The sequence below is a fragment of the Pelecanus crispus genome, chromosome 12, assembly GCF_030463565.1.
Source record: "Pelecanus crispus isolate bPelCri1 chromosome 12, bPelCri1.pri, whole genome shotgun sequence".
In the NCBI taxonomy this organism is placed as follows: domain Eukaryota; kingdom Metazoa; phylum Chordata; class Aves; order Pelecaniformes; family Pelecanidae; genus Pelecanus; species Pelecanus crispus.
Window position 1 is genome coordinate 20,092,643 of NC_134654.1, and position 27,061 is coordinate 20,119,703.

General features: G+C 39.9%; 1 protein-coding gene across 1 annotated transcript in view; it reads left to right on the forward strand.

The window, feature by feature from the left end:
* Nucleotides 1-27,061, forward strand: part of TNRC6C (trinucleotide repeat containing adaptor 6C) — a 109,960-nt gene that overhangs the window by 68,362 nt on the left and 14,537 nt on the right. The window contains exons 5-16 of the mRNA XM_075720049.1: nucleotides 827-3,418; nucleotides 4,466-4,471; nucleotides 10,628-10,837; nucleotides 12,069-12,235; nucleotides 13,443-13,523; nucleotides 14,162-14,219; nucleotides 14,430-14,575; nucleotides 22,205-22,354; nucleotides 23,628-23,774; nucleotides 24,247-24,369; nucleotides 25,723-25,806; nucleotides 26,128-26,359. Of these exons, the coding sequence (XP_075576164.1) occupies nucleotides 827-3,418; nucleotides 4,466-4,471; nucleotides 10,628-10,837; nucleotides 12,069-12,235; nucleotides 13,443-13,523; nucleotides 14,162-14,219; nucleotides 14,430-14,575; nucleotides 22,205-22,354; nucleotides 23,628-23,774; nucleotides 24,247-24,369; nucleotides 25,723-25,806; nucleotides 26,128-26,359 (3,996 nt within the window). The remainder of the gene's footprint in view (nucleotides 1-826; nucleotides 3,419-4,465; nucleotides 4,472-10,627; nucleotides 10,838-12,068; nucleotides 12,236-13,442; nucleotides 13,524-14,161; nucleotides 14,220-14,429; nucleotides 14,576-22,204; nucleotides 22,355-23,627; nucleotides 23,775-24,246; nucleotides 24,370-25,722; nucleotides 25,807-26,127; nucleotides 26,360-27,061) is intronic.

The window sequence follows — 27,061 nt, forward strand, 5'->3', positions numbered from 1 at the left end:
GAGGATGTGCGAGATGCTCTGAAAAGACTCTTCTGAGTATCTGTACAACATAGCACTGATTTTCATTGGTTTTGGGGAGACATTGGACTGTATGTGTAAGTGCAAAAGAATGTTTAAAACACATGTACATCCTTTAAGAGCTAAGTTTCTTGACAAAACTGCCTGTTATTTAGATATAACTGAGCACTCTGTTAAAATGTAAGTTACAGTAGTGGTGTTTAAATGTATAATTGACACTGAATAGTATAGGTGGCTGTCTGTATTTGTTCCTTTATTTAGAGGAAGGGTTGAAAACCTAAGTGCAGTATGAATTTAGTGTGATGTGGGTGTGTATGTAATATCTCATGGCAGGCAGACATTTTGCATTTTTTATTGGATGCTCTTTCTTTGTGTTTCTCTGAAGAATGAGACTTGAGTCAAAATAAATGGTGGTAAGAGCCTGCTAGATATTATTCTGCGGTTTTTTTTCCAAATTTGCTTTTTAGATTTTTCACAGATTAGTGTATCTGCTTGCTATCCTTACATATCGCCTGCTTATTATTTTTACTAGTTGCTAAGGGATACAAAACACTTTTGTTGCTCTGTTCTAAAACTGAATTGTTCCATTATTTTAATTGAGAGTTTTGCCAGATTAAAAAAAATTAAACTAAATGTGAGCATCGTGCTTTATTGTAGTGAGGAAAGTTACTGTATTATGTTAGAGAATGTATTCTTAAATTTTAGCAGAACGCAGTGTTGTGACTAGTGATCTAAATTAGTACTTAATAGAGGGCTTTTGCAGTGCTTGAACAGTGGACTCATTTTGAACCTTATTGGATCCTTTCAGATCTCAGCCACAGTGGATTGGGAGACCATTATGAGAATTCCCACTGGGGACAGCAGCCCGCTTTCAGGAGTGAAGGCAACTGCAGCTGGGATAAAGTGATAATAGACAGGACTGACAAGGAAGCGTGGCCTTCCATTACCGGAGCCGAGACTGAGTCTGCCTCAGAATGTACTACAGACACTGACTCTGCCTCCAACTGTGGCTCAGAGAACAGTAGCATGGCTACAGGGAGTGCCCAAGGCAACTTCACTGGACATACAAAGAAAACTAATGGCAATAATGGCGCCAACGGAGCACTCGTCCAAAGCACTTCTAACCAGAGTGCCCTTGGAGCTGGTGGAGCAAACGGTAACGGCAACTCGGCCAGAGTGTGGGGTGTGGCTGCGGGCTCCAGCTCTGGCCTAGCTCACTGCTCTGCCAGTGGTGGGGATGGAAAGATGGACAACATGATGGGAGATGGTAGAAGTCAGAACTGCTGGGGTGCTTCCAACTCAAATGCTGGCATTAATCTTAACCTTAACCCTAATGCCAATCCAGCTGCCTGGCCTGTACTTGGACATGAAGGAACTGTGGGAGCAGGCAACCCTTCCAGTATTTGCAGTCCAGTCAGTGCCATAGGTCAGAACATGGGCAACCAGAATGGGAATCCAACAGGCACGTTAGGTGCTTGGGGAAACTTGCTGCCTCAAGAGAGCACAGAACCACAAACGTCCACTTCTCAGAATGTGTCTTTCAGCGTACAACCTCAGAACCTTAACACTGATGGACCAAATAACACTAACCCCATGAACTCTTCACCAAACCCTATCAATGCAATGCAGACAAATGGACTGCCGAACTGGGGAATGGCTGTTGGTATGGGGGCCATCATCCCGCCCCACCTGCAAGGCCTTCCTGGTGCTAACGGAACATCAGTTTCTCAAGTCAGCGGGGGCAGTGGTGAAGGAATGGGCAGTTCAGTGTGGGGGATGTCCCCAGGTAATCCTGCCACAGGAAACAGCAATTCTGGGTTCAGTCAGGGGAATGGAGACACTGTGAACTCAGCATTAAGTGCTAAACAAAATGGATCCAGCAGTGCTGTGCAAAAGGAGGGCAATGGAGCGAGCACGTGGGATTCAGGGCCTCCTTCTGGTCCTGGGGTACTAGCGTGGGGCAGGGGTGGTGGCAACAGTGGTGTTGGTAATATGCATTCTGGAGCTTGGGGCCACCCCAACCGTAATGCCAGTAACGGTGTGAATGGTGAATGGGGCAAGCCCCCAAACCAGCATTCCAATAGTGACATCAATGGGAAAGGATCAACAGGGTGGGACAGCTCTAGTGTTACCAGTCCGAATCCTGCCATGCAGCAGGGCAATGAACAAATAAACTCTTGGGCCAAAGCTGCAGCATCTGGCACCACGGCTAGCGAAGGAAGTAACGACAGCGGTGGCAGTCAAAACGAAGGCAGTACTGGGAGGGAGGGGGCTGGAGAGGGCAGGCGGAGAGACAAAGGGATGATAGACCAAGGGCAAGTTCAGTTGCCAAGAAATGACCTTGACCCCAGGGTCCTGTCCAACACAGGGTGGGGACAGACCCCTGTAAAGCAAAACACTGCCTGGGAATTTGAAGAGTCCCCAAGGTCTGAACGAAAGAATGACAATGGAACAGAGGCCTGGGGTTGTGCAGCTACTCAATCTTCAAACTCAGGGGGGAAGAACGATGGGTCCATCATGAACAGTACAAATACCTCTTCAGTATCTGGGTGGGTCAACTCTCCACCGGCAGCTGTTCCAACAAATACAGGTTGGGGAGACAATAACAACAAAGCACCAAATGGCCCAGGGGGATGGGGAGAGTCAGCAAGCTCTACTACTGTTAATAATGCTGCTGCTGCCAAAAGCGGCCACGCTTGGAGTGGGACCGCAAATCAGGAGGACAAATCACCTACCTGGGGTGAACCTCAGAAACCCAAATCTCAAAACTGGGGAGATGGACAGAAATCAAATCCAAGCTGGACTTCAGGAGGTGGAGATTGGACAGATTCATCATCTGTTCCTGGACACTTGGGTGATGGGAAGAAGAATGGATCTGGATGGGATTCTGACAATAGATCAGGGTCTGGTTGGAATGATTCCACGAGGTCTGGGACCAGTGGTTGGGGAAATGGCACAAACAGCAAGGCTAATACAGGTACAAGTTGGGGGGAATCTTTAAAGCCAGGCCCCCAACAAAATTGGGCTAATAAACCCCAGGACAGCAATGTGAGTAACTGGGGAGGAGCTGCTTCTGTAAAACAGACGGGGTCAGGGTGGGTTGGTGGGCCAGTGCCAGCCAAACAAAAGGAGAACTGTGAGGCAACTGGCTGGGAAGAGCCATCTCCACCGTCCATTCGCCGCAAGATGGAAATTGATGATGGTACCTCAGCTTGGGGCGACCCAAATTACAACAACAACAAGACTGTAAACATGTGGGATAGAAATAATCCTATAATTCAGAGCAGTACCACAACCAATACCACCACCACTAGCACCATTATCAACACAAATATGGTTGAACCTCAGCCATCGCACCAGTCAAGTGCCCAGCCGAACCGGTCCCCACTGCTTGGTCCAGGTATGAAAATAGTTTTATAAGATACTTTATACCAGTACCAATTACTGAATGCTGTCTGGCCTGATCAGTGCGTAGTTACACATTAAAGATAGAAATCCTGTATTTATGTCATAGAATAAGTTTATTCCTTTACTCTGAAGCAGTGTTAACTTCTTGAAGACGGAACCCATGGAACCTGACACACAAGCCTCTAACGTCCAAGTGAATGTAAGAAAGGCTTGAAACAATAGCTGGTCAACAATGCACTAGGTCCTTACATTGTTGATCCGTATTTATTTTGTCAGCTCTTCCACAGTTACGTAGCACCTTCTTTTAATTCAACCATTTGAGAGTTTGGGGTCCTTTTGCTAAGCTTTTTCCCCTTACTTGTCTTCTGTTACCATTGCTCCGTCTTTGTTCTTGTTTAGACAGTATGCATCTGTTTCTTTTCTGCAAACCATCTCTCTTGGCAACAGATGTTTTTTAACGGTTGCATGGATCTAGGCTGTTGCTGTTTCTCTGTCTACTGTTAGTTGTCTTTTATGAAGAAACAGTTCTCTTCCATACTTCAGGTCTCAAGCACGGGTAGTATCCTGGACTTTTATGTGATTCTCGTAAAGCTGGATTGGTTAAAGATGTTAATATTCAGGGTGGCTGGGAAAAGTTATTTGAACTTCAGCTGTGTTCCAAACACAAGTTTTTAGGCATCTGGGAATTTTTCTAATCAAAGACAAGGTACTGTTGTAGACAAGCAGCAAGGAATAAAAATGGGGAAAAAATTAGAAAAATGCTTAGAAGGGAGGTATTTAAATAAAAGTTACTAGTAGCCCTGCTCCATATCATGACCACAGACTTCTCAAAATAAATCTAATCTTGCAATGCTCTTTGAAATTCTTCATCTGATTTTTGTCTTCCAAGTTTTTGTTTCGTCTTGGTCATGGCTAAATATTGACTTTTTAACCATGTTTTTCTCCAAGTGGGATTTGTTCTGCTTCTCTTATTTCCATCATTTTTCTCTTTGATGTTTTGAAATAATTCAAACTTACTGTAATGTCTGTGTAAAAATAGTCTCATGTTCCCTACTCTGGTCAAATATTTTAACAGTTGAGACTATCTGTTTTAATAAAATAACATGTGCTCCAGAAGGAGAAGTCTTTAAATAGGTTTGTACTTGGTCAGTCCAACATACATGATCTATAATTCATTTACCTTAAACTTATTTCATCCATATTTAAAACTTTACCCATGAAACTGACAATTCAAATTTCTGAACTGTAGTGGAGATACCATGAAAGTGGGTTTTTGGTTGGTTTTGGGGTGGGGTTTTGGGTGGGGTTCTTTTTCCCCCTGTTAAGCTGATTTTTGGATGATTACATCCGTGCTTGTAAAACTGTTCATATACAGCAATGTATTGTTAATGCTATTCAAATAGTCTAACACCTTGCAGAGGAAAACTTACTGTTCCGAGTCCTTCAGGTTTTGAAAATGAAATTTAAAAACTGGTGTTAATCTACAGTGATTCCTCTGGAGAATAGATGGTAGCAAAGGATTGGTTTTTTTGAAGTAATATGTTTATGCAGAGAACTGCTTATTAGTTTGTAACCATCCACTCAAGCTACCACATGACTAGGTTAAAATGACAGTATTGTGCATCTTGCAGAAATGTACATTAGAAGGATTCTAAGATACTAAAGCAAAACCAACTCTCAGAATATACCTAAGAATGCATGCAAGAGAGAGGATAAACTGAGTAATGGTGAAAGCAATTTAAAATACGGTTCTGATTAAAATTTAGATCAAGTTATTGCGGGCATAAGTTAGGCCTTTGGTTGTGTATTTTTGCTTACATATGCTTACAGTTGTGTACATAGGTACAGGTCTAAACGCCATACATGGAAATATTTTGAAGGATTATTGTCTAATCTGCAAATGGAAGCTGGGAGCTGTCCCCTGTTTTTATGTGTTATGCCCATCTTTACTTTTGACTGTGCCTGAGAGGGACTAGTCTCGTGCTTATCTTACACAGAGAGCAGAAAATGTAATTTTAAATGATCCTATTAGTTTCCCCATTCAAAGTGCAGAAGACCTATTTTTAACACTGCGTGTAGCACATAGCAGCTGTAAAGCAATATCCTGTTGGTCTTTGTGGAAATTTACTCAGACTTAAAACATCTACAAATCATGTCCCATCTGGGACAGCTAAAAGATGAGAAGCAAGTAATGAGCGGCTTTTCTAGGACACAAATATGGGCTTGCAGTTTGTTGTCATGCTGTTTAACCTTATTTTTTCCTCCTCCAATTCCCTGCCCCGTTGGCTATGCATTTCCAACCTCTACAGTAAGGGAGACGAGAATCCTGTAGCCAGGAGACTTCTTTAAATCACAATCAAATTTCATCCAACAACAGTTTTCCATATACAGTATTTGCGTGCAAAACATGATTGTGCAATTGAAGGCTGTGCCATAAGACATAGGTTGAGTGCTCGCCTAAAATCTTACAACATTTTAACTAAGTAGTTACCACTGGCATTTTGCCTTCTGCATGGGTCATGACGTGCTTTGCCAATCATTTTTATGATTCCCTGTTATTCAGGGAATATCATGAATAAGGAATCGTGGATTCTATTCCTGTATAAGTAGGGAAGTCTGGTGAGCTGCAAGATGGCACAGTCACGCATCCTGAAAGCAAAGAAGTGAGTTTTAATTTTGCTGTACAGCACTAGTTAGCTGTTCATAAAGGAGTAGCAGTCCCTTTTGGGTTTTCAGTTTATACTGTATTAGTTTAGAAATGGAGGCCAAGTTACAGTCTTGTTATTCAAGTTGTCACCCATCCCCAGAAGTTCTTTGAATACAGAACTTAAAAGCTACTGATGGGAAGCAGATGTTGGTACGCATTGGATGAAAATTCATAATGCTGTAAGGAGTTTCTTTTTCTATTGAAAAAAATGGATGGTGTGATAAATGTAGTCCTTTCTGGTTACAGGAACTTGCTCCCAAACTACTGGTGAGTTATTTAGAAAGAGAAGCAGAAAGCTAGTCGTTTTGATTTAGATTCAATTTTTATCTAAATTATTCGTGCATAATTCTTACTAGCACTTTTAACTGTTGCAACTTTGATACAAGGGGAATAAGAGGTGAGAAAAGGTTTTGCAAACAGGGATGATTAAAAGAGAGATTTTTGGATCCCAAATGGCACCAGAGCCTTCCTCCAAATGCTGAGGAGTGGGCTTGATGCTTTCCTTTTCCCATTAGGTAGGTAGAGGCTGGCAGGGTTCCAACTGCCCGTCCTCCAGCTGAGAAAAGAAACAACAAAAGATGATGTAGGCTTCCCTATGGAGATTTTAGGTTGAAAATGAAGGTCTTTGTGGCTCCTAGAGAGTAAGGAGCTTAAGTTTTAAAAATCTGAACCAGGTCTAAATTCCAAAAGCTCTGAACATCTCTGTTCCTTTTATAATCCAGTGCCGTTGTCTCAGCGGTGACTTATGTGTCATTCATAGCATGTAATTTATGTGAAACAGAGAGCGCAAGTGATGCATTTTCCTTACTTTGAACTTTTATCAGAGTAGATTTGAAACCAGATCAGTTTTGAGCTCTTTTAGGATGCTCATATGTAAAAACCTAAAATCCCGTTATGGGTGCTCAGCCTTCTTTCTAACAGCCAAGTTCTGGAGGGCAGCCAGCTGATAACTGAGAAACCTGCCCTCTATTTTCACACAAGGTTGAAAGCTTCCCTAATGCTGAGCAATGTAAGAAGGCATAGAGCCCCACCGCATGAACTGGAATGCCTTTCAGAAAATGAAGACCTGAAAGGTTAAGGATTACAGGTGACTTAAAAATGTGTATGACCCTCCCCTTTACACACACACTCCCCTATAGCTTATTTCTTTTCTATTATTAGCAGATTAACTAGTGACTATCTAGTCAACAATCTCATTTTTCTACCTAATTTCTTCCTTTTTCATCTACATAAGGTTCTAATATGTTGTTTGCCTGTATTGTAGTCATACACGCTGGTATTTATCACGAACCAAACAACTTAAAGGAAAACAATTTCTGCCATCCAAATGGCTACAGGGTTATTTTGAGGGAAAACAACTGCATCCTGCCACAGTTTAGTTAACGTTTCACTTTCCCTTGAGGATTTCCTGTTGGCTGTGGGCCAATGTTAATTATGTTTTTATTTCTATAAAACAAAGCTCTGCCAATGCGTCCATGTTTATTACTCACTGTGATCTTTTTGTTTCTTGCAGTTCTAACAGTGTTTAAAAACTTCAGTATTAAAACCTCATTTTCTTGCCAACGAACCCTTTAACAGAGCTTATTCTGTTGCAAAACAACATTCATGCAGATCTGGGTGGTTTTTAAGGCATGGGGCTTTTTCTCAGGAAATAAATGCATATTTTCATAAAGAAAATAGTTTTCTCTGAGCAGAATTTTTGAAAACGTTAGGCAGGTTCAGATTTTGAGACCACTGTGAAGGTGTTTTCCTTCCAAACAGCTGTGTAAAGGAACTTAAAACTAGCTTCTTGTGTTCATTCAACCCACTGCAATGCCATTTGTGAGCTGCCTTTATTGCGAGGTATGATTGTACTGGAAAGCATCACGCTGCTGGAGGCAAGCTGTTGTGACTACAAACTCTTTGAACTAATATTCCACCTGCGTCTGTTTCAAATATGAAGCATACTGAGTTATTTTAAAAATTGAGAAAAACCTTGTTTAGCAGAGAGAGTCCTTTGGAGGATAGAAAGTAAATTTCTTCTTTTTCCTGGAGAATTTTGCATCATTCATTCAAAAATGTAACTTTATTCACCTTTTAAAGTTTATAAAATAGAGTCATATGGAGTCATTAAAAGGTAGCACAGAGATAGTAACATTAAGACAGCAGATACTTAACACAGAGGGGAAAACAGGTTGGTAACTGAGAAGTACTCTGGAATTTACATACACGTTAATTTTTGCAGTGCACAAGTTATTTCTCCAGCAGCTTTCAGGTTTTATTTACTAATTTTCTGCACTAATTTGGTCTGTTAATATAGTTTTGAAAACTTTTACTTGATGCGTTTTGTTTGCTTTTATGTACTTGCAAGTATTCTCTTTTAGTACAGGCTGGCTCCCTCATTATTTGTAATCCTATGTTATTTACTGCTCAGTGCATTCAAAGCACTTAACATAACTTGGACGTTACACATCTGTGGTCTTTTATCGATGTTGTTGAATTTATAGTAAAGAGCAACAGAAGGACTAGTTCTTTTGAATTTTTATTCTACAACCTAGCATGCTTTGCCTTTTCAATATATGGATTGTGTTTTAAGGTTGATTTCGTAAATTGAATTAGTTTCATGAACTCAGGGAAGTATTAGTATTCTGCACTCTCCCGATTTGTATTTGTATTCTAGTCGGTGCTTTAGAGATGTTTTGTTTTCTGTTTCATTTGCCTGCAGTTAATCTTTTTCAGATGCCAGTATGATTAAATACGTGCAGTTGTTTGACAAGGTTGTCTCTTCGAGTAGTGAGGCAGAAATTCAAATGAAGTGTTCCTTAAATAAAGTTGGCTTAAAGATACAAACAGAAGGCTTGAATAAGTATTTTAAAAGCAACACCAAGGAAGTGTTAAGTAGAGGTTCATTTATATACCTACCTGCAAGTTTGTCTTCTGTACACACTTTAAAATAACCAGAAATTTAAGATATGTTGGTAGAGCTTAGAACACAGTATTTTTGTTTCAAATGGAAATCAATTTAATGAAACAGTGAAATTTGGGGTGTTTCAGGAGTATGTTTTAAAACACAATGAATCTTGCTGGTAGTGAAGGAGCTTTATTAAGCTATAGGAATAGTGCTGCGGCAAAGTGGGCACCTAGTCCTTAAATTATAAAAATTGGCTGAAACCAGAAATGACACTCTTTTTTGGGTAGTAGCAAAACCAAGTTTGTTTCTTTCCAAATCTGGTTCCATGTTGTGAGCTGCCAGAAGTTACAGATTTGGCAGGGCAATAGTTGATGGAAATAAAATACCCAAACTTAATAATACTCCTCTCCAATGAAAAGAGAACAAGTTCCTGAATTAGCAGCCTAATTAACAATGGAAGTTTTAAGCAGACTGACTTCTGCAATATTTGTTGAAATCTCTGTTGTCATGTAATGGAATGCCTTTTGCGACAGTTGTAGAAAAATAGGTTAGTATCAGGTATATGTAAAAACTTTGTTTTCTTGCCTGTTATGTATCTGTCGCTTTTCTATATTTTTAAAAAGTACCTTGAACTCCATCTATGATCCAAAGCTTTCTCTTCAGAAAAAAACTTTTTTTAAGAGGTAATGGTCGTTTTAAATTCAATTTACACTTCTGCTGTGTTGGTCAGTGTTGCTCTTTAGGACTGAGAAGCTATATGGCTGTTCCTGGCACATTCAACTTCAGTGCTAAAATAGGTGTCATATGGATTTAAGCGCATTACATTCAAGTCCAGCCAGACTAAGACAGTTTCTTTATAATAGCTTAAGTCTTTCAATGAGTTAAAATAATACTCTGTAGGAAAACAATGACTTCTACCTGCCATTCCTCATAATTTGACTATAGATTCTAATTGCAATCTTGTCTAGTTCTCCTTAAAAATAATATTTATTATAATGTAGAGGCTCAGTGATGAAGGGGTACATAGGGAACACAGTCAACCACAAGCTATAATAAAAGCTTTAAGGAATGCATACAACATATATAATCTATGTTAAAATTGGTAACAAACAAGTATCATCTTACTCGTAGGGCATGAGAAAAGTGATTTGATAATTTGTAAATAGTTAAAAGGGATTAAAATAGCTTAAAATCTTTCAGCAGAGCAAGGCCCAACTCAGATTTGGGTCCTGGTCTCCTGAATGCTTACACTGCTGTGTGTGCTCCCCAAGCTCTGTTTGGTCTGCTCTGAGAAGCCACACTGGAAGGAACTGATCCCTTGGGACCAGGTGTGGTGCTCACGTGGCAGCCTGACTGCTCCTGGCTATGTTGAAAAATACTCCTTCTGTCTTGACAACTTGGCATTAGTATTCAATTAAGAAAAAGACTTTTGAGACCAAATAAATGGGATTTTATTTTAATATGCTTAATTAGAATCACCGTGTCTACTTACTGGTTCATGCTTTTTCCAGACACACACTTTAATAAAATGTCCATCTTTGAAATTATTGACAAAAGAAACCTTTCCTCTCATCACTGTTCTTCTCTCCTTCCCGTTGCTTCAGCAGGCTGGGGAGAAATGCCTACTGTCCACACAAAGACCGAAGCTTCTTGGGGAGAGCCGTCATCCCCTTCTGCTGCAGTTGATAATGGCACTTCAGCATGGGGGAAACCCCCCAGCAGTGGTACAGGGTGGGGAGAGAATCCTGCCGAGTCGGCAGGGACATATGGAAGAACAAATGCTCCAGCTGCTGCCCCAGCACTGTGCAAACCAGGTACATGCATGGATGTCACTGTAGTAAGAGGTTGGGGGAAAACGTAAAGTGCATTTGATTCTGCCAGTGTTTTTAAACAGCACTACTTCTGCTTTTCTGTGCATTTAAATCTTAATTTCATTCTTAAAACTCCATTAGGTGTCTCAAAACGTCGGTATTCCAGATAGGAAATTCGTACGAAAATATGAATATAGTGCATCAATCCAGTAAATTTAAAGGTATTCCTTAGAGTGTTTTTGTGTACTTCGACAGCAGTATAGAATAAATTGTAGAAATGCAGGAAACTGTAAAACTGCAAAAGAATGTGAAACAGTACTTAGCCCTTGCTGTCTAAAAGAAACCTGTATTGGGATGAGAAGCAACTGAGCTCAGTTGAGATAGGATTGATTTTGGTAGGAAAATAAACACTTGAGAATGACTAGTCATAACTTCTCTATTCTGTTAAACTGAGGGAGTGGATGTCTTCTTCCGCTGTTAAAACTGTTCACAGGTTCAGGAACATCCTGAACTATTTACTGCTTCACAATTCCTAGCTAATGTTATTTGATAAAAATCCTCCATCTCTAAATGCCCTGATGGCTACAGTCCTTGTTTTAGACTTCTGTTTTGGCTGTGGTAGTCTTTAAGCTTCCCTCCTGCAAAATACTATACTGAGAGATAGATAGAAGGCCCAGAAAACCTAAACAGAGGAGTGAGAGATCTTAAAATTAGTAATCTCAGCTTTAAACAGAGTAAACTGAATAAAATGGAACGAGGTGACACTACCTCATCACTTAATGTAAAGTGTTCCCTGCAGCCCATGTCCTCCTTTCAGATCCCATTCTTCTGAGATGGGAATGAGTTTCTGACCGTTAGTACCTCGAAATTTGGGTTTGTTCATCAGACGAATGCGGCACCTAAAATGGTGAGATTCATTGAAAGCAAAATAGCACTTATTAAGTGTGTGGTCCTACTTCTGGTTCCTTGTTCCTGGGAGACTGGAATGACCATAACCACAGATCTTACTTCTTCAGGAAAAAGCAAGATTTGCTGTTGCTGGACTTTTTCTTCTATAAAGTATTTAGAGAACTTTTCTTTTTTGCTAGCTTCAAAGAAGGAGTCCTTATCATTTAATGCCAATTAAGCTACTTGATGAACCTCTATATCTCTTGAAAATACTCAAATGTTAGCATACTAGACATGGCATAAAAGGAAATTGAATCTGATTTTTCTTCTCCCTCTTTCCCTCCAGCTTCAAAATCTATGCAAGAAGGCTGGGGCAGTGGTGGGGATGAAGTGAATCTCAGTACTAGTCAGTGGGAAGATGAAGAAGGAGATATGTGGAATAATACTGCTTCACAAGAGAGTAGCTCCTCCTGTAATTCTTGGGGGAACGCCCCGAAGAAAGGACTTCAAAAGGTAAGACAAAAATAAAGATACTCTCTAGAAAGGAGTGGAATTAGTGTAACATTTTTAGAATAAGTTGTCACAAATTTTCTGTTGCATTACACCTGAGCTCTTAAATTAGACCTCTTGACACCTGAACACAAACACAGCTTGCCACTACAGTGGTTCAAGTACAGCCTACTTTGTTTCCAGGGGAAAATGGGAGATGTCAGGTGCTTCGGGCGATTTGTTGTTGTTGCTTTTGTTTTCTCTAAGTTTTATAAGCTTCCATGTATTCTCAACAAATTATAATGTATTAAGAGAAAGAGAAAAAGTGTTAAGGGGGATTTCATACACTTTCTGTCATGGTAGAAAAGTGAACGATAGTTTGTGATGAAGTGGTTCAGCAAAAAAATATCTATTTCCTATTTGTGAGGAACAAATAGATAATTTTAAGGTCTGTACCGGTATGAAAGCAAAGCAAATTTGTATTAATGCCGCACTCAACCAAGAACATAGACAGTTATGTTAGGAATTTTTCCATTGCACAGTCTTTATTTCAGGACAAGGCCAGGCTGTAACTTAAAGGAATTGGGAATGCATTTAGCCAGTTTGTTTGTTATTCCATTAGCCAACAGTTAGGCCAGTGATTTGATCAAGTATGGTTGTTTCTTGTACTGTCCGCAGCCCAAAACAAATCCACGCTTGTCCCTTGGTACTTTCTGGAGAACTGAAAGGAAGAGACTTCTTAAGGATTTTGTGATAGAAAAGCTGCACAGAGATCTTTTAAAGGTGTTTATCTAGACGCTCTTGTTTGTTTTTAAGAAAATACACTGAGTAACATTCTTAACTTCAAGGTTGCAAACTTGTTTTTGGGAATGTTTTTCAGGAAGTGTTGTACTGTTTCAGAATCTTTGATTTCATTATGTTTTTCTGCCAAGGATTAAAATGAAATATGTAAATTCAAAGGTGGCTTTAATTCAGTGGTTAGCAAATCAAATACTAAATAGTACACTGAACACCTATTCAGCCAAGATAAAATTTGTACACTTTGTGGGGGAAGAGAATCATAGTTACATTGTTCAGAGGGTTCTTCAATACTTTCTAAATTAATGTACTAATATATCTTTCAGTAGCATGTATTATTAATACGAAAAACTTACCATGTATTTTATGTACATCTCGCTAGTATGAATATGGGAACCAGACCATTAATGGAATCTCCTGTTTATTTACTAAGGGCATGAAGACATCTAGCAAGCAAGATGAGGCCTGGATCATGAACCGTCTGATAAAACAGCTCACAGACATGGGCTTCCCTGTGAGTAGTGTTCATAGCTAGCACACCTGTGGCTTAGCTGTTGCAGCTTGTAGTTCTGACTTCCGATGTTTCAGACTGTAGCTACAAAAAGATCTTCAGTCTCTTCTTCAGGCCAGGAAGTAGTTCTGTTACCTGCATTTAGACATATACTCTAATTTCAGAAATCTGCTGTAGGCTAGTAGAGTGCTCTCTGAGATTACTTGATGATATACTTTGTGTGATGATACTTACAGGTCTTTTGAAGTTCAGAGTTTTATAACAATAGGTGTTACTTTGAACTTAGTAACAATTCCACTCCTGTTCCCCTTTTCTTATTAAACAGGTGAAATTAGAGTATAGCTGTGTTTTTTAAAGAAAGGCATATCATAGTGATATTTAAGTTGTCCATAGAAAACAGGAAGAAGTTTAAATAGAACAGTATGATTTGACCTCGTAGAACTGGTACTTACTTGACAAACTGAAACAAACTGAATTGTTGTGGGAATTGGTAAAAGCAGAAGAAATTGTGCGCAGACATTATTTGTGCTGCTGAGTAAATATTAAATCCGGTATTTGAGACGTATCTGTTTTCTCAGCTTGCTTTGAAATCATATAGGCATGATTACTTTTTCTCTTAACATAATCCATGTTTTTGACAGAGAGAGCCAGCAGAAGAGGCCTTGAAGAGCAACAATATGAATCTCGATCAGGCCATGAGTAAGTATCTGTGTAACTAATTTTTTTTTTTCTTTAAAGCAACACAGGAACCATTCATGATTCTGAGAGTTTGATCTTACCCAGATATATTTGATAATATTTGTTTTCTTGCTTTTGCTTTTGTAAGCAAGACCTACTTCTCTGTTCTACTGTCGGCAAATTCACTGTCTTTGTGTCACCTTTTTCAATACATTTCCCCTTTCTGTGAAGGTGCTCTGCTGGAAAAGAAGGTGGAAATGGACAAGCGTGGAATGGGAGTGACCGACTATAATGGAATGGTCACCAAACCCCTTGGCTGCCGCCCACCACCAATCTCCAAAGAGTCTTCCATGGACCGCCCCACCTTCCTTGACAAGGTAAGTTCAGAAATACGAATGTGATTTACAAGTCAAAACTGTACACAGTATAGAAATATTGATGATTTTGATTGTCTGTTTAGAAAGCTGTAGAGAGAAGTGTGATAGATAATTACATATTGCTTTATTCTTTTTCTTCTCTTGTTTAATCTTGTGGTTAATTTAGTCCTTGTGGAAAGGACCAGTTCACACACAGAAATAAACGATGGGCATTGCCGGTGTTACACCTGAAATGAAAACCTACTAAGGAATCAGTAACGCAGTGGAACTAGAAATGGGAAAAACAAAGAAACATAGCGCAGAAGGCCTTTCACTCTGTAAGAGTCCAGAGAGTCAGTGACCCTCAGGCAGGACCAAGGCCAAAATCTTCAAAAATTAGGCTCCTAATTCCTGTTTTAGTTTTGAGCTTCTTATAGATTTCAGTGAAAGTTCAGTACTTAAATAGGAATGAGGAGCTGAGGTATTTTTGTTAAGTCAAAGAGCAGACATGCACAGTCATAAATAGCTTCTCCGATGAGCTTCCTTTTCTGTGATCATGTATGACAAATCTTCCAGCACCATTTAACAACCGAGGAGAAGGCTTCAGAAGTTCCTGGTGTCCAAGATTCAAAGTGCCTAAAGGAAAGGATGTAGGGAAAAGTGCAGCCAGATCTTTCAAGTAGGAAATGAGATTTACAACCTGATACAAAGTCCTACAAAGAGACCCACCAAATCACCTCAGAATCTCCCCAAAAATTATTAATAAGGAAAGAACAGTCTCTGGTACCATTCTTTATTTCATGGGTTATTTGAAATGTTCATAATGATGAGGGATGGTGGTTTCTGAATGCAGAAATCAATAGTTTTCACAAACTGTGCTGAAACCAATTCATTTTACATGATACCTGATCTTGTTAACACAGACTGTATTAAAAACTTTACTGACCCTGAATAATGATTGTCTTTCCAGTCCTTCACCCTGAGTTTTCTTATAGTCTTTATAGCATTACCCTTAAAGTTATGTTTAAAGTTGTGATGGGTTCCCAGGTGTTGCACTAAGAAAATTAGCATGGCGCTATGGAATCATAGAACTGCTTAGGTTGGAAAAGACCTTTAACATCATCAAGACCAGCTTGTTAACCTTGCACTGGCAAGTCCACCACTAAACCATGTCCCTAAGCACCACACCTACACGTCTTTTAAATACCTCCAGGGATGGGGACTCAACCACTTCCCTGGGCAGCCTGTTCCAGTGCTTGACAATTGACAGCCCTTTCAATGAATAAATTTTTCCTAATATCCAATCTAAACCTCCCCTGACAACACTGAGGCCATTTCCTTTTGTCCTATTGCTTTTTACTTGGGAGAAGAGACCAGCACCCACCTTGCTGCAACCTCCTTTCAGGTAGTTGTAGAGAGCAAGAAGGTCTCCCCTCAGCATCCTCTTCTCCAGGCTGAACAACCCCAGTTTTCTCAGCCGCTCCTCATAAGGCCTGTGCTCCAGACCCTTCACCAGCTTCATTGCCCTTCTTTGGACACGCTCCAGCACCTCAATGTCTTTCTTGTATTGAGGGGCCCAAAACTGAACACAGTATTCCAGGTGCAGCCTCACCAGTGCCAAGTACAGGGGGACAATCACCTCCCTGCTCCTGCTGGCCACACTATTCCTGACACAAGCCAGGATGCTGTTGGCCTTCTTGGCCACCTGGGCACACTGCTGGCTCATGTTCAGCCGGCTGTCTACCACCACCCCCAGGTCCTTTTCGGCCAGGCAGCTTTCCAGCCACTCTTCCTCAAGCCTGTAGCATTGCATGGGGTTGTTGTGACCCAAGTGCAGGACCCGACACTCAGCCTTGTTGAACCTCGTAGGGTTGGCCTCGGCCCATCAGTCCAGCCTGTCCAGATCCCTCTGTAGAGCCCTCCTACCCTTGAGCAGATCAACATTCCCACCCAGCTTGGTGTTGTCTGGAAACTTACTGAGGGTGCACTCAGTCCCCTCATCCAGATCATTGATAAAGGTATTCAACAGAACTGGCCCCAATACTGAGCCCTGGGGAACACCACTTGTGACCAACCACCAGCTGGATTTACCTCCATTCATCACAACGCCTTGGGCCTGGCCAACTCGTTGGGTTCTATGCTAGGACATCTGATAAACACTGACCTTTAAGTGACCACTATTACTATTTCTGCTGTCATCACAGTCTAAACAGTTTGCTGAGTTTTAGTGCTAGTATGATGCAAAGTGTAAACAACTTCATTTGATTAAACACAAATGCATCTTACCTAATTATGGGTTATTTATATTAATAAGGAAAAATTAGCATCTGTATAAAACTGGCTTTAGAGTGTCCTTACATACCAAAAGTTCTTGTTGTAATTCAAATGCTGCCACGCTGCTGCGTCACAGCAGTTTCCTCCAAAGGTTATGTATTAGAAAATGGCTTTTCTGCTTTTGGGGGAAATAATATTTTTTCTTTCTCCCTACTTATATCAGAATGATATGGTGTCCACTATGTTGTTGTTCCCTAAACCAGACTAAACTGTATTTCCTCCAGTGTAAGGCTCAGCTTGGCTCTACTTCCTTATTTTTCTCTTCCTGCCATGTAAAGTTCATCCTTAACTATGGCAAATCTATTGGTTTATGGCAAACTTTAATGAATATGTTAATTGAAAGATCACTCTCCTGATGAAGGTCACAAAATAAATGCATGCATGCCAGTTAACCTTTTCTTTTCTAAGGTAACAATATCTTGAGCAGTAAAATTATTGCCAGACAGAGAGGTGCATTATGTGCAGCATGATGCTTAATTATGGAAACATATGTTAAACACAGCTATTGAGAAGGGAGTACTAAAATCATTAATATTCATACAGCAAGTAAAATCTGTCAGTCTAGGCATAATCTGTCACAGTGACTTTACTATAACAAAGGAAATAATCCCAAACTATATTTGTTAGCTATCAGAGTGTTGAGCAACTTGCTAAGTGAATTAGACAAATGTAGTTTCTACTCTAGGAATATATTTTTCCCAAAGAGATTCTTTCCAGATATACAGCTCACACTACTAGAGCAATTCCTCTTCTCCAAAACCTTTTTGCCCTTTGAGGTACTATTTCAGAGCATGAGCCTGGAGCTGTCTTGCTTCCTGGTCAGGTCATCCTTGGTCAGTGAACAGCTCTCCGCACAGCTGCACAAAGAGCTCCAGCCAATGTTCCTTATTTTACTTACTGTCTTACCAAGTGGTTATCCTTTTGCTTGGTTTTGCTGAGTCTTCAATAAGTTACATGAGGTTCCTCTTCATGAAATTGTAAGCTGGGTTAGTGTGCTCATTGCTACCACTCTTTCTCAGGTGATTCTCTCAGCTTACGTGAGTTGAGTCTCCATGATTTTTCTCCTGCATTTTCTCTGACAGGTAAAGCCAGCACTTACTCTTTTTTTTAACCTTATGCATTTGAGGAGAGAGAATTTCCAGCCCTGACATTTGCTTCTGGACCTGTTGAACTCCCTGTTCTCTCTGGATTAGTAACGGTCTGTGCAACTAAACATCACTTTTGAATGTTTGCTTTCACTTGTTCCTCAGTGCTTGGTGCAGATACTCTTTATTCTGTGTCACACTGAGTCAATCTTTGGCACTCAGTGCTTTGTTAATTGTATTATTTTTCAGGATGTTATCTTGCCCTGTAGCACCATAAAAGGAGAAGGGAGAAAATCCAGTGGCTTTGAGGAAATAAAGATCCAGCCTAGCAGTACCCTGATACATGATCTCAACCACGTTATCTTATACTTGGTGGCGAGCATGCTGTACTTAGGTATCAGGTTTGCTTGAAGATGTCACCTGATGTCTTCTGGAGCCATGAAATTTGTAAGAAAAGCATATAAGAATTTCCTGGAAGCATCCTGAAAAATATCAGAAATAAGCCCAAAGTGCTTCAAAAGATGTTTTCTTAAAGTGTAGAGATTTGGCTTGGGTACCACTCCTGAGTACTGGGACTGAAGTTTGGTGTGTATTCTCACTGCACCTATCGAGTGTTCTTCTAAGCTCAGAAGAAAAATGTGGTGGTTTGCTGATCTGCGCTGACCACCCCGTAATTGAAAATCTTGAACCATACAGAGACTTCACTTAATTTTATAGCACAATCAGATTGCAAGTGTTGAACTCTGGACCATTGTATTAGATGTATGTGATCAAGAGTCAGGTCAGCTCTCTGAAGAGAAGTAACATCAGCCTGCTTTGGCATTAGCTCAAGCTTGCCTTCTGCAAGGCTTTTGTTAGTTCCATGGCAGACTCGTTTTCCCTCCTGCTCTCCTCTGTCTTTTTATGCTTTCTTCCATGCTGCCAGCGGAGAGTCCTGTCTTCCTTTTCCCTAATGCTGGTTCCAAACTTCCTCCCAAATTCTTGAGCATATATGAGAGACTGAAATTCTCGCTTTACAAATTAAGCCTCCTTTTCACCACTGTCCTGTCTTATTCATTGATCAGCTCCTCTTCTCTACTATTGAGAAATCCAGGTCTACAAGTCTTGATGCTTGTTGGCTGCAATCATGTTCTTCCAAAAGTATTCTGACTAGATTTTTTCCTTGTTTCTAATTCGAACATAGTGTTTGTTGGGTTTTTTTCAACCTCGTCCTTCACATTCTGATCCCAGTTGTCTCTGGTGAGTGTGATTGCTCTTTGTCTTTGGGATAATGAATGGGATATTTTATCATTATGCAGAAGCACTTTCATAGGCCTTGCAATTAGATGATGATCACTATAATTTTAAGGTTGACTTTTAAATAATTCTTCTTTCCTCCACCTTGGCTTCATATGATCCAGTGATTCTTTTCTGAACTTCTAAATTTTGAAACCTCTTTCATAGTCTGGTGTTTTCATAATCAAAAATGCCAGTGATGAGTACTTCTTGGAGTATTGCATTTTCTGCACGCTTCTTTTGTCTGTACCTAACGCCTGTCATATTTGAGGTGAGATTTTATTACTTTAACTTCCTCTTTTGGAAGAGGTTTTTCTGTTTTAAGAAGTTATTAATGTGTATTTTCTACTAACTACTTCTGTAACTGACTTTGTATAAAGACCTCTGGCAAATTTGTCAGTCTCGCATCCATCTGTTGGGACATCTTGATTCATGAAGTGGCAGTTGTTGGCAGGTGACTGCCAAAGTGTCCAGGAGTCCTCTGCTAAACTGTCCATATCTCACAGGGCTAAAAAATCTTCGAGTAATGTCACTTGCATTCTGTCATATTTGGTACATGAGACTATTGTAAGAGACTTTCCAAAGTCCTAAAAGGAGTGTATATTGAGTACCAGTGTGGTGCTTTGTGTTGGATAACTGTAGGAGGACATACTGCTACCAGTAGCATTGTACAGTTGTGTTAAGTCCCTTCAAAAAAGTTAAACACAGTGCTGGAGTGATTGAGCATGACTTTTGATGATTCAGATGTAGGGGATTTGTTTAATTGATTAGCCTGAGGGAGAAATGTAACAAAAATTTGTAAGAAGATCACTGAAGAGGAAAGATTAGGTAGAAAAGATTATTCTTCAGGAAACAATTATTACATAAAGGAGCCTGAAAAATAATGGGTCGCAAACCTTGTCAGCAGTAAAGGTATCACCTAGTTTAGGTTAAGAATGACTGAGGACTACTTTACGTTGACCGACTAAAATGCTTTATGTTAAATGAATTGATTTCAGTTCCACTAATAGAGCACAGATTTGCGCAGCACAGTTGGCACCTTACAATAAGTTCAAATTAAAAAAAAATAGAACGAAGCGAATGTGAACAATGTCTTATAAACTTGCTACAAAAGACATTTGCTGCAGTTCAGCCAAGATACACACTTGTGAAGGTGGCCTTGCAGCAAGAGTCCACCTGTTCTGGAAATTAGATGCCTGAGTCTCCAATGTGGCTTGTCCTCCACTGTCCCTGGCACTGCCTATTTCCAAAATGAGAAAAAATAATGTCAATGAGACAAGACTTGAATAAATTTTGGGGGCAGGGAGGGATTGCATTGGTCTTTCATGGTCAAAGAGTCTGTTCACATAGGAAACAATGACATCTGAAGGAGAGAGCATGCACGAAGCTTGAAATTATTTTCACTTTAAAGGGGGAAGGGTAGAATTGTAAACATATGTCTGTGATCTAAGGAGAAATCCTTGAACCTGTTACTGTCATGCAAGCTGCAGTTGTTTGTGGAGTGTGACTGATGTCCAGTAGAATGTAAAATATCTTGAGCTGAAAGGCCTTGGGGATATCATTAGAAAATGTCAGTGTCCCCCTCAGGATAGTCAGATGCCATGTCAAGTGTCACTTTGCCTGATAGTAAAGAAACTTTTTCTTTGCATCAAAGGAGAGCTGTTGAAAATGCATTTTTCAGGATTAACTTAGAACATAAAATTTACGGAGCGTGCTTGCTGCATTAGGTCATTTGTTTGGGTATCTGGTTAGCGGACTGGGCTGCTTTTTTAACAAAGGAGGTTTATCAGTATCTCACAATCTTCTGGGGCATTGAATTTATTGGTTGAAATAACCTAGCTCCTCATCTATTTAAAAGCCTTTCTTTGCAATGAATATATTGCTTGAAAAACACCAGTCCAGCACACTGCAAATTAAAGATTTTTCACTCTGCCTGTTTTTGGAGCTCTACTTTGTACACAGTGTTATTTGATCATGCTTGCCGCAGGCTTCCCAGACATCAAAGCACAGTTTGAGATAGAACTCAGTACCCCACTGTAATACTAGCTAGATATCTACCTGTTTGATTGGGGATTATATGATTTATTTTCTGACTTGCTGTTTGCCCCCCCCCCCCCGCAGAGGCTGCCTTCTGTGCATCGTATCCATGTTCAACCATGGTTTCTTACAGCCCAGTTATCAGAGGGGGCTCCTTATGTCTTGCTAAAATCTGCCTCCTCCTGGGGGATGTTCAGGCAGTGTCTTAATTGATTTCCTAGGAAGGCTACACAGACAACATTATCATTGTTGTTTTTAAGTATTTTTGTGTTCATTGGGTGCATTAGAGTGTAATGTTTCATAGTGGATAATAATAACTCAGTGCTATGTGAATATTAAAAGCGGCTCATGTGTCTCAGTTAGGAAAGGGGATTAATGCAAAAATGCTTTTTTAAAAGCAGAGCTACGATGTGGAACCAAATACAGGCCAGTGTCAAATAAGCTGATCTGTCCTTTCCCAATTTCTGGGTTAGCAAAAGCGGTGTGTCGTGTGTCTGTGCTCCGCTGCTGAGAGTTTACCAAATGAACAAAAGACTTCCCTGAGATGTGCTGTATCTCTTCTCTTTCCACCTTTCAATCTGGTGGAGGAAAGAGAAGAAAATCTAAGGGGGGAGGAAGAGATGGCCGCATGATAGCTCTGCAATCGGTTGCTAGAATCCCTCCTTTCCTTCTGGAGAGGTGGGTGAGAGTGATTGTGCATTTGTGGATTAAGTGCAACAAAGTAAAGAAAAACAGTACCTTAATCCTATTTCTCTCTTTCTTCTCCCTTCACTCCATACTTTTCATTCCCTGTTATTCATACTTTTTTTTTTTAATATTTTTATTCATCCATGCCCTTTTATATTTCCATGGGACACTGTTTTGTGCGCTGTTTGCTCCTGGGCACCGCACACAGCTCACCCTTTCTTTCTCCAATCAGGATGGCGGCCTAGTGGAAGAGCCCACTACTTCACCATTTTTGCCTTCACCAAGCCTGAAGCTCCCCCTTTCAAACAGTGCACTCCCTAATCAGACCCTAGGCGGGATTGCCTCAGGGCTGGGCATGCAAAACTTGAATTCTTCTAGACAGGTAAGGCTGTTGGGGGAGATCCCAAGTTGAATTTCAGCTCTCTGGGACTCGCTGCTAGCGCCCGTCACTTCCCCAGGGGAAACGGTGCTTTAAACTGAAAGTGCGTGCAACATCTTTGTTCACGTGAAATATCAGTGGAGAAACTACCTGCTGTGTAAACGTTTCATGTTATAGGACATAAAACAACTGCTTAGTTGTAATTAGCCTGCTAATTACACGCATCCATTGAGAAGAGACTGTAGTATTACGGATTTATACCACTGAACCCTGGTATAGCTCTGCCTTGATTGATGTGAGGTTTCTTTTTTTGAGGCGTTGCTAATTGTCACAGACTCTAAGGCAGAGACATTTCTCTAATTTGTCTTTCCTGGCTGGCATAATTATTCAGTGATGAGATGGGTGAGAAGTGATGGGGCTTTTTTATTCCTGCTGTAAGCATCAAGACAGTTCATAGCTTTGACAGGTGGTAAGAAAGAAACTGCGTCTAGCGCCTCTGGTCAAATAGAGCATTGTGGCATAAGGGATGTTTTGGCCCCTGGGTAGAACATGCTGAAAGGGAAAGAAAAGGAAAGAAAGGGAAGGAGATGAAGGGGAAGATTCATAAACACCACGAGACTGAGAGGTCATAAACTACGGTTGATTATGAAAAGGTTATTTTTGCCATATAAATTGAAGTTCCAGCAAAGATAAGAAATAACAACACAGAAAAACTATCATTCTGTGGTGGCTTTTATTTCGTATATTCTTTTTAAGTTAGTTTTCTAAAGGCAATACTTACCGGCACTTACAGCCCGTTAAGCGTATCTTTCAGAAGCAGAGACTGCACTTAACAGCATGTCCATTATCAGTAGCTCTGCAAAATGACTAAGTATAAAAAATGCCTAGATAACTTAAGGATTGGGATGCTGTGAGTTTAATGACTCCATTCTCCTGTCCCTTGCTACACAAATACAAACATTTTTGGCAAGTACTTTTCATTGTTCATCTTGTGACCCTCTGGGGTTATGCATCCTTACAAAAGTGATCTTCAACTTCAGCTACCTTTTGTTCAGGCATCTGTACAAAGTTTTCGAGGTTTGGGATGTTGTTGGGTACATGGCGATCTTTGCCATGCCTGATTCTAAACCTGCTTGTCAATACAGTCTGTACGTACTGGATTCTTTAACCATGCCTGTCATAGTCACTGAGGATAAAGACTGCACAGATAAGTAACTTTCAGGTTATATGTTGAGTGATGTCTTTAAATGCCAATATCTTTCTTGTCCCGCTGTAGATACCGAGTGGCAATCTGGGTATGTTTGGCAATAGCGGAGCAGCACAAGCCAGGACCATGCAACAGCCGCAGCAACCGCCAGTGCAACCTCTTAATTCATCCCAGCCTAGTCTTCGTGCTCAAGTGCCTCAGTTTCTATCCCCTCAGGTTAGATGACACTTCCAGTCATGAGTTTTCCCTTTCCCTGGAACTCTTCCATATGCACTCTCCTCTCCATATGCATTCTGTCATGCTCCTGAGGCTTTGCAGCTGCTGTTGCCTGGCTGTGTCTGTGTTGATTTATTTCCTAGCCAGTAAGCATGTTACACGGGTAAGGTGGTCTTGCATGTATATTGTGTACATTATCTGTTGGGCACGTTCTCGTGTTCCTTTTTGCAAAAAGTAGTGTTTCTAGAGAGCTGAGGAGTTTGTTTTCAGCTCTTTTTTGATAAATGGATGTTTGAGTATGGTTATTAAGATTTGTATTAGAGCCTGTTGTTAATTTTTTTGGTAGTTCATGGTACTACTTCTGGTAATAGTAATATTTTCCAGCTGATGTCTCGTGGCTCTTATTAATGGCTTACACAGTTGCCAGTGCTAAAAGTAAATGTACAATGTTTAATATGCTGCTCTTTCTTAGGTTCAAGCACAGCTTTTGCAGTTTGCAGCAAAAAACATTGGTCTCAGCCCTGCACAGTTAACCTCGCCAATTAATAATCCTCAGCATATGACGATGTTGAACCAGCTCTATCAGCTGCAGCTGGTAAGTTAAAAGACATGGCAAATAAGCTCTAAATCAGAATTGAAGGCGTCGAGATTTATAAAATAAGAGAATGGCTAACTAAATTTTTAAAGGGACATGACGTCTTTAAAACAATCAGATGCTGATTTCTTTGGCAGAGTTTCTTTTTAAAGAAACAACATCATGGGTTTTGCCCCAGGCTTTGTAAGTAGTCATTTGTGGAATAATTATCCTTTACAGCTCATTAGTGTAACTAAAAAGTCAGTTGTCTTCATACTGCTATGAGTAACATAGTATATTCTCAAACAGCACTAATCTGTGTATTACATGCCAACATATGCAACTAATTGACCAACTGGGAAATTTGTGTCACAACATAACAAGAGAAATCTCAGCAGTGCTGGTCACCTGAGTTACCTGGAGAACTTCCTTCAGTTGCCTCACTAAATAATAAAGTGTAGGGTAAATTTCCTGTAATTAATGGAATGTATATTAAACACATCATGTGATAAGAACTACTTGTTTTTGAAGAGTTGTGTACTTCTGCTATATTTGCAAATTTTACATATATATGTGTGTGTATGGAAAGATTTAATTGGATTTTAAGAGTATTTTAAAAAGATACTGCTAACGGGAAGTATTTGCTAGGTTTAAAGATAAAATTGAGGATGACAGACTAGATTAGTTGCTGATCTCAGTGTGCTAGTCAAACTCTTTTATTAGTAACGGTGTTTGACACTTATCGATTTCTGGTTATGTTTCCTAGTTTTGAGGAGCACAGCATTGCTCTCATGCCATGGTAATAATGGAACAGTACCTAGCTACTTGAAAAATATCTGTACAGAACTCCTTTGTATTTTAAATACACGTTTGACAGAAACACCTTGAAAAAAAAATCTACTGCACAGCTAACCACATTAAAATTGTGGGATTTTTCTGAAATAAAGCAGCACAACTAAATACAAAGTGTTATCAGAACTCAAAATGGCCAAACAAAAAAAAAATAACTATTGGTATTTATCCTATTTGTATAGTAGTATAGACTTCTATTTTAATTTTTGCTTTGTGTTACAATTTTTTCAGAAAAAAAAAAAGGTTCTTATCTTTAATGACCACTTACTGCTCACAAACTTACTCATCAGGGTTTTTTTATTGACATGTTTGGTTTAAAAAAAACAACAACAAACTGGACTTAAACAAATGTATTATAATATACATTTGTAACAAGATTATTACTTTTGTTTCATTGACTGTTTTCAGAAAACTGCAATGTTTCTGTCTTTTCTGTTTTATAACATACCAGAGCAATTCAAGCAAGCTTGTTCAACTTACTGTGTATGTTGGGATCGCTGACCTCTCATTTCTGTCTTGTAGGCGTACCAACGTTTACAAATCCAGCAGCAGATGTTACAGGCTCAGCGTAATGTTTCCGGACCCATGAGACAACAGGAGCAGCAAGTAGGTTTGCCTGCCAGTCCAATCTCACCATTAGAGTGTGGTTTCAATAGCTTAAAGAGATTGTACTACATTGTACCAAAGCAGCTAAAGCATCCTTAGAAATGGTAATATAGTGCATAGCTTGAGTATTGAAAAGGAAAGTGCTAGAGTAATAAAGCTATTTCACAGCATTCAGTTACTGGAGGAAAGCTCATCAACCCGTAATATAGTCAATTTTTATTTGTAAAGAGATCCATTGTGTTATTTCACTGTAGAGAACGGCACAAGAAATCTAGTGTCTTTTTGTTCAATCGAGCATTTATTGATTCTTTTTCTTGCCAGGTTGCACGTACAATCAATAACATGCAGCAGCAGATCCAGCAGCACCAGCGCCAGCTGGCCCAGGCCCTGCTTATGAAGCAGCAGCCTCCCCCTCCACATCTGTCTTTGCACCCCTCTGCAGGCAAATCAGCCATGGATAGCTTTTCACCCCATCCCCAGGCTCCCGGCCTACCTGACCTGCAGACCAAAGAGCAACAGTCTTCACCGAACACCTTTGCTCCTTACCCTCTTGGTGAGTGTCCTTCATTAAAGCAGTTCTGTATGAAAAAGGTAGAGGGACTATATTTCATTATTTCAGCATCTAAGTATTTTGCTGTACAATATAATAAATACAGAAATACAAAAGATGTGTTTATTAAATAACGTTGAAACGCCTAAACAAAATCATGGTACTACATGCCTATCTGGTAGCTGTTCAAGTGGGCTGTATTTGCTCATCTGTGCTCTGCCTACCAATACCAGAACAGAAGATTTGCTTAATTAACTATCCACATATATTGCTGTTTATGAAGTAAATATATATTAACAGCATCATGTTGTAAAATACACCAACATCATATTGATAAACAGGAACATCAGCTGGAAGTCATGCAAAGTCATCTTTCCTCTCTAACCAGCACTGGTAAGGCATCAATTTTGGTCCATGTCTTTCAAGAAAGATACAGATAAGTTTGAAGGAATGCAGAAGGAGTGTTGTGCAGATGATTAGATGTTTCAGAAACATGACTGCTAAGGAAAAAATGAAATCCTCTGCTCACTTTAGTCTAAAGAGAAGACTTAAGAGACACGCAGGAATCTAGAAAAATGTAAAAGGTAGCTTCAAAGAAGTTTTCTTGCATGTAGCTAATGCAAGAGGTAATAAACTTTTCTTGCATAAAGGGAGATCTAGTTAAACACTAAGGATCGCTTATTTGCTTTAAGCAGAGTAGAGTAC